Here is an 8,059-nt window from a genome sequence, read left to right as displayed (position 1 = left end):
GCGCTTCGGTGTGGCAGCTTTGGGGCGGCAGCTTTGGGGCGGCAGCTTTGGGACAGCGGCGAGGGCAGGAGGCTTGGGGTGATGTTTGGCTACCTCCTTCTCCCCCGCACCCCCTTCGCCTTCTCTCTCCCTTTTGGCTTGTTTGGGGGCTCGTGCTAAGGCTGCCAGTGCCAGGAGGGATCCAGGAGCGAGCCGTCGCTCGGCTGCGCAAATTGCCTTCCCACCTGCTCGCAGCCTCGAGGAAGTTTCCCCTCTGTCCGAGGTGTTGGGAGAAGAAAGGAGGTGGCTCGGAGCCCGCCGGCCCGCAGCGCCGAGCCTTGGCATGTGAGGGGTGGGCAGGGGGACAGCAAGCTTTCTTTTTGCCTTCCCTGGAGATTTGGGATCGCGCGTAGACCATGAATGGATCCTTTTTCAACCAGACTCTCCTAGAGCAGGGAGCTTACCCCAACAGGACCCAGGGCTTGGGGATGCTCATGGCCTGCTGCAACGGGACCGGCTCAGTGCTGGCGACCGACGGTGGCTCCTCGGTCCTGGCGCCTGATGAGCGGAGCCTTTACATCACGCGGGTGGTGCAGATCGCCGTCCTCTGCGTCCTCTCCTTGACTGTGATGTTCGGCATCTTCTTTTTGGGCTGCAACTTGCTCATCAAGTCGGAGAGCATGATTAACTTTCTGGTGAAGGACCGAAGACCTTCCAAGGATGTGGGAGCTGCAATCATGGGACTTTACTGAAGCCACCGGGCTTTTGTAGGCAAGTGAACTGTCTGGACCTGGTGCTGAGATGCAGATTCCCATGTGTTTGGGGCAGCTGGGGGGGGAGTGGAAAGGGAGGGAGGGTTCTTTTAATGTGTCTGTGTCCATGGAAAAGCAAACCTGCGCTTCCCAGTCAACAAACTGTCGTGGTGAATGGGGACATCTCCCTAGAGCTGTATGAAGTACAATAAATGACCTGCATCATGTTGCATGCAGAAATGGCTTAAGTTTTGCATGAAACTTGCAGAAACAGTGATAATGTGTAGACCTGGACTCTTTTCTGCTGTTACCTTGGATACCACTACCTGTGATTTAGGGCTAAAAAAAAAAAAAGGAAAAAAAAAAAGGAAAAAACCCCAAATAAGTCACTACAAAAAGAAAACAAAAAACCCCCAACCAAACTAAAGGGAAAGCAAAATGCATGGCACGGACCACATCTTTGACCATGGGGCAGGGGGAGGGAAGTGCCGTGTGGGTTGTACAAAAAAGTCTGCATGCTACAAAATGTGTCAGTCTGTTTGTATATCGGACCTCAAGCATTCGTCTTCTGCTAAAGTTTTGTAATGAGGAAAGCATGTTCTTCCTTATTTTTCTGAGCTATCCTGTTAAATAAACTGCTACTTTCTTCTTTCACACTATGCTGAAGGAAGAAAAGAACAAAGATAAATACAAAAACCACTCCAACCCCAAAACAAAAGCATGCTTGTTTTTGTACACAAGAGCCTTTTTTTCAAGTGCTATATTGTTACAGTCCTTGAGGTTTTTGTAGTTTTTTGAAAACTGGTGAACATTCAGGAAAAAAAGAACCTGTTTCAAAAGAATTTGGTGTTGTCTTCATTTTCTTTCTCTGTGTGTGCCGAGTTCAGGCATTTCAATCCTGGTTCCAGATATAATCATCTCACCTTCCAACTGAACTCTAATTAGAGATATTTATTTAAAGCAGAAACTACCACACATTTTTCACATGCAAGTATCAGTTACCACTAGCAAATAAATTCATCAGGAGCTATGTATTTCAGGCTTGTGTTAAATACCTGCACAGTACTGAAGCAGAGATTCATAAAGATGCACCGAGCACTTCTTGCAAAGCAAGATTTCAGCCTCCGAGTTAAAATCTCCAGCTCCTCTGATCCTGATAAGCTGTCAAAACTAAATTATGAGAGAGGAGGAGGACTCCTAACCTTTGTTCTGTGATGGAATTGCAGCTCTGTCTGTGGGTGTGAGATGGAAATAATTTGAGTTTTGTTGCGCCAACAATATTCCCGCTGGGTCCACTTCTGTAGTGGGAAAGCATTCCTGGATACTGGAGGGGCTGATGATCTGATCTACTTGGATGTAAATCCAGAAGAAGAGCACTCTGCCTTTCCCAGAAGGAGGAATAAGGTTAGGGTACGTTTTGCAATTAATCAATATTTGCTGAGCACCTTTTTCAAGGTTCCTGCAGGTCGACTAAACCCAATGCGGAGCAGGGCTAGTGCAGTGCTGTCACTGGTCGTTCCCGCTAACCCCTTGTTTTTAATGCCGTAAGAGCGCAAAGGCAATGTGGCAGCAGGACCACAATTTGGGATTCAAAGCTCTGAAATGTCCCGTTGGTGCCCATGGAATGGCTGAACAGGCAGGGCTTTGAATTTTATGAGCAGCTTGCAGCTCCCTGTACCTGAGAGGTCTTCTCAGCACGGAAGGTTTGCTGCTCTGCCGGCAGACGTAAAAATGGCTTCACACCACAGCGTGGAAGAGGATTTTGGGCCCTGCTGCTGAAGGGGGTGTTATGGCCATTGATCTCTTTGCGTATGAGTGCAAACTGCTCCCACTGTGGGAGCACAGCCTGGTCACTGCAGCAGGGTGAGATGCAAATAACCCCAATGCATACGGTGACCCAGCTCTGCAAACACTGAGGAGTGTACTTAGGTGTATAACCTAAATGTGTAACTGCATCTTCAGGTCACTGTGCTATCAGAGGACAGCCCAGATGTTCTCACTAAACTCCCATCCAGCTTCTGCTTTGAGCTGGTGTTTGGTCTCTCTTGCCAATCCATCCACCAGCGGTGGCCCCAGTGTGAGGGAGAGTTCGGAGATGATGGAAGAAACCTTCCAGTGTTGGCAATGCAACCAATGCACAGAAGTTGTTGCTAATCCAAAGAAAGTATCAAAATCATCTTAACTCTGACCTGTAGCAATGCCCTGAATGAAGAAACTGGACAAATTATCTCAGCTGTCCCTACCTGCCTTGCTCTGCCAGGGGCCGTGAGAGCTGGTGTGTGTGTTGAGGGGTCCTGCTGCCGAGCTGGGAAACATGGCTCTGCGATCCCACATTAGTCACCAACTCGCCAAGCATCCTTAGAGACCACATCCAGGAGTGGGGGTCTTCATCCCTTTTGTGCTGTGGAGTCTTCCAGAGGAAAGAAGAAAAGTCAACCACAGTAGGCTCATGTATACACGAGGTGAGGGACCAATGTAATGCCCCAGAAGGCAGAGCTGGGCACCTGCTGAGACAGATGGAGCTTGCTCAGGAGTCAATTAGGAGAGGGAAGACTTTCCGCAGGGCCTCTTGGGGCAAGAGCACAACTTGACATTGGCTTGTTCATCCTCTAGTCGTGCTTTGTCTCTTTCCTGACCATAAGAGCTATGTCTACATTACCAGGTCATGTGGACCAACAGAAGAGGGTCTGCAGAGTGAACCAGTTGGTGGCACCATCCACATTTGCCATACTACGTGGCATGTGCCCCCATGGGGTTACTGGGCTTCTGTCTTGCTTGCAGTGGGTTTAAGACACTTGCACACAAGTCCCCATCCCGTTAGATTCCCAATAAAAGGCTGATTACCCCACTGAGAGGGCAAATTATTTGGGGAAAAGAAGATTTCTGGAGGATTGGTGCCGGCACCGAGATGGCAAGGGGAGACCAGAAGGAAAGCAACAGAGGCGGGCATGGTGAGGGGACTCCTTGGGTTAGAGATCTGGGGTCTAAAGACCCTCCTGAGGTGAAGTCACGGTTGCTGTTTTACCTGCCCCAATTCCTTCCCCATCCATTGGAACAGAGCAGACGCCAGTGCAGGTCATGCCTGGTGGAAGGGATGGTGCTGAGGGCACCATGGTGCTCCCCAGCTCCCAGGGGAAGAGCTGCCATCTCAGGCTCTGAAAACCCAGCCGCCCTGCCCCAGAAGCACGAGTCCTGCATCCAGAGGATGAGGCCGTTACTCCAGGGCTTGCGTAAGGAAAGCAGACCATAATGGCTCTTTCTGCTGTCTTTCCCCACAAATAGCTGCGTTTTTTCATCTCACGCCTACTCATTTAGCTTAAGCTCGCAAGCGGGTACTGGCTCCCAAGAAAATTTGAGCAGGTTTTTTTTTTTTTTGAATGAGGCTGGTTTAATATTATTTTGATTTATTGTTTTTTAATTGTTGCTTGTAGCATGTTGGCTGCCAGAACGTCACTGGGGTGCCAGGAGCTGTACAAGTATGACTGAGAGATACTGCTGGCTATAATGTACAGCAGAGAGACAGGGAGAGAAGCGATTTGCTTAGATGGATCATCACATCAGTGGCAGAGTGAGGACCAGCCATTAAATCTCATCTAAAATCATCTCCTAGCAGTGGAATACAAGATCCCAATGCAATCCTGTGGGACTGGCCACACTGGTCTGAGCCACCAGTTCATCTAGTCTGCATTCCTTCTCTGAAAACAATCCTGATTTCAGGCAGTACACAGTCAGTCAAGTTATCCTACTAATGGGGAACTGCTTCTTGACCCCTACCAAAAGCGACCTGCACTAGACCTTCACAGTCCTCCTTCAGGAACAGCTCCCTGTCTTTTGCCTGGTCCCCACTTGCCACGACTCTGTTCCTGCTGGAATTTCTTATTTCTCGACAGGCAGCAGGGAAACAGCAGAGAAAGGCAAGAGTGAGAGCATTTCTGCCTGCTGAGCAGCCTGCCTGCAAAGAGGAATCCTCTACCTCTCTAATCATTGATTTTACAATTGGAGAAATAAAGAGGTGGCTTGACCCACCCGAGAGAACCCAGCAACCCTGCTCATACAGTCTTGCCTGCAGCGGGGAAAAACCCAAACCAAGTCCCAAACGATACCCACCTCCTTCTCCCTGCCCTGGCAGTCTTGGCTGAGGACAATGAAAGAGTTAAAGAAGATAAGACAGACAAATAGATTAGGGGGGAGGGAGGATCCCAACCTGAGCCTGGCACCAGATGTACTAGAGCGCGTGCACCAAACATACACAGTATTTAATAATTCCTGAGAATTGCCATGGTAATGAAGCACAGAGTCAGGTTGTTATGGTAACAGCCTTTTTTTTTAGGCAGGGAGGCATTACCCAGGTTGTAACCTCAATCCAGACTGAACACATTGCTGAGAGCCCAAAAAATAAAAAAGAAGTAAAATAAAATCAAATTAGATAAGTAGCAGTTTCCTGTCTCTCGTCTGACAGTTCTGGGCTTGTTCTGTAGGTAGGTGGAGGGAACCAGGTTGTTCCAGACACACATTGCCCTGGAAAGTCTGGGGAATGGCTGGAGTGGATCTCTACAGGTCTGAAACCCAGTGCTGATGGGGGTGAGGGCCTGGACCCCTTTCCTGGGAGATTCTGGGATGCTCCATCACCCCCTGGTTTTCCTTCCAGACCTCTAGCCTGGCTTCAGGCATGTCCTCAGTTGGCTAATGGGAAGGACGTGCATATCTCTCCAAGTGTATATGCAAAAGAGAGCATCCATGGACAAGCCCTCAGCCCAGCCGAGCTCCCAGAAGCATGCTGTGATCCCAGTTCGCAGCCTGCCTACGGTTACCTGCATCCCAAGCGATGAAGGTCCCAAAGCTGGTCTCCAAGATGAGGCAGGCAGTTCGGGGGCTGGAAAGGAGGTAACAGACCACTTTTCCTAAAGCCACATGACAGACCTAAGAAGAAAACACAGGTTCCCTGAGCTGCAGCAAGGTCTCCGGGCTGCTGTGCTCCCCAAAGGGCCACCCATTAAGCCCAAATAGAAATTTGCTGCGTCTCCCTCCTGCCCTCACATCCCAAAGCCACTTCCATCTCCCCTCCCAGGCCACCCCCACCAGCAAGAGAGTCAAGTTTGTCCAGCTGAGCCTCATATTGAATTTTAACTCAGTGCTGGTTAAAGCAGCAGCTTTGTGAGCCCGTTTGCTATTAAGAAGCTGAGGCAGTGCAGCTGAAGCCCTGAGTAGGGGTTCACTTAGCAGAGACATGGCTTGAAATACACAGTGCAATTACTCAGGAACATCGCTCCGTAAATCCCCGCTGTAGCTCAGCATGGTTCTCTTGTATTGGCTGTATGAGAGCCATTACCTTCCAGATGAAGCCTCCACAGTCCATTAGCTCTGCCAGAGAGGGGCGAGTTGGTGCCATGAGAGTCAGGTACTCCAGGGAGAACTGAGGCCAAACGATGATGGAATTCAAGAGCCAGCATTGCCTCGCAGCTTCAGTGACTTTGCCTACCAGTTTCCCTGTTTGAAAGGGAAACGTTTCCCAGTTTCTATGTCTTCCCAGCTGCTCTGCTGCTGTGGCCTGGAGTTCCTCAGGTTCCCCCTCCTGCCCCGGCCTCACGCTCGAGCCTGCCTGGAGCTGCGAGCCTGGCGCAGGGCTCGCTCCCTGCTGAGGTGGGCAGAGCGCCTGGCACCCACCACAAAACCTGGGGCGCAGAAAGCTCCTCAATTCCAAATAAACGTGGGTTGTCCCTCTTGCTCTTTGCTGAATCAGAGCTGTTACGGGATTGTGCGAGCATTTAGGGTCCTCAGTAGAAAACACGGACCTCACAGCTCCATCTGTGCTAGGAAAACGAACAGCGCCAGGGATGTCCCTGGGCACTGGAACCTGACTGATGATACCGTTAACTTGTGAGAACGGCTCTTAGTACAGTTCAGACCTGTGCCAACAGCCTGACCCGAACAGTCCCTGGGCAGTGCATTGCTTTGGGCTGTGCTGTCTGGGCAGGGCGAGTATCTCGTCGGGTTTGATGGATTTACACGTCAGTGTAGATGCCTTTAAAGCAGCTGTTTGGCTTTCTGAATCCAACTTGGTTTTCTCAAGTATGAATGAGGGACTGGGAACCCCAGGTTTTAGTCCTGGAGAATACGTCTTTGGAAAAGCAGTGAATGCAGGGAAGCACAAAACATCCTCAACAGCCTTGACAACAGCCTGTTCTGTAGTGTTGGATATATCTTTGCGTTCACACCAGTTCCCCCATTAAGATGACTTAGCCAAGCAAATCCCCAGCAGTCTGGTCAAGTTTGCACTCCTCTGATTTTAGAGACAGGCAATTTCTTGGACTTGTTTGTTCCATGAGGACATGACTATGGAAAATTCAGTTAAGAGAAAATCAGAATGTTGCCAACAAACAGTATGGTTTGGCACATCCCCGAAGATATCACTGTCAACGTGCTTGAAAGTGGTGTGGGCACTGGCAATGCTCAAAGACATGAACATGTATCTAAAGTGACTGTCTCTGTTCTGAAAAACGTTGCTCATCTACGTGTATTTCAGGTTGTACGTACGACAGAAGTCTAGTTTCAGAGATGCCTTTGCAGTGCTCATCCTTCCCAGAAGCTCATTAGTGTGGATGGTGTTTTCACATCATTAATTTAAGGCAGGTTAATCAACAACAAGCAAAAATGTCATTCTAATGACAAAGATTTTAACACTGTAGTGCAAGAAGCTGAGAGGTGGGTCTGCATGGCAACCTTGGCTGCAGGTCACAGATGACTTCAAGGTGAAGGCAGCAGTTTTGGCACTCCATCAGCCTATGGTATTCATTCAGCTGGTCAGGATCGTGAGTCCTGTCCATGACAAAGCGCTCTCTGTTGGGGTGCGGTCAGGGCGCAGCTATTAAATCAAGCAAATTCCCTCTTTTTGAGCTAATGAGACCTTTCTGAACATTGCTTCTCAGATGAATGGGGTTCTGATGCCCCAGTGACAAGCTTTGAAGATACTGCCACTCCTAGCACGTAGCTGTGAGCTTAGAGGACACAGTACCAGAATCCCTTGTCAGATCTGCCCTTTCTTTCCATGTGGGCTCGCTGGCTGTTTATGGTTTATCAGCACCAGCTGTGCCTTGCTGATACGTGGCTTTGATGAACACCACCACTTCTGGTTTTACTCTGAGTGACACTAGGGGGAAAGGAGACAAGATGCGTCCTTCCTGTGATGCTCCAGCTCTTCTGTAAGGGTCCAATAGTGCGACAACATGGGTTATCACCTCATTCTAACTGTGGATGTGACACTGGAAGTGGAGATGATCAAGGCAATTATCAACAAAAGGCAGGAGAAACATCTACCCTGTGGCAGCAGG

General features: G+C 49.5%; 1 protein-coding gene across 1 annotated transcript; it reads left to right on the top strand.

Annotated features, from left to right (window-relative positions):
• Window positions 1-383: 383 nt before the first annotated feature.
• On the top strand, window positions 384-1,079 carry LOC104285373 (reprimo-like protein). The gene has a single exon (XM_009883823.1). It carries the CDS (start codon window positions 396-398, stop codon window positions 729-731), a length of 336 nt encoding a protein of 111 aa, XP_009882125.1. The 5' UTR covers window positions 384-395; the 3' UTR covers window positions 732-1,079.
• Window positions 1,080-8,059: the final 6,980 nt, after the last annotated feature.

Source organism: Charadrius vociferus, unplaced genomic scaffold (assembly GCF_000708025.1).
Source record: "Charadrius vociferus isolate BGI_N301 unplaced genomic scaffold, ASM70802v2 scaffold484, whole genome shotgun sequence".
In the NCBI taxonomy this organism is placed as follows: Eukaryota; Metazoa; Chordata; class Aves; order Charadriiformes; family Charadriidae; genus Charadrius; species Charadrius vociferus.
The sequence above is the reverse complement of the archived record's forward strand: the minus strand, read 5'-3'. Positions and strand labels throughout refer to the sequence as shown.

What these genes read in the sequence shown, in the direction of transcription:
- LOC104285373 (XM_009883823.1), top strand. Translation starts at nt 396, where the DNA reads ATGAATGGATCCTTTTTCAACCAGACTCTCCTAGAGCAGGGAGCTTAC.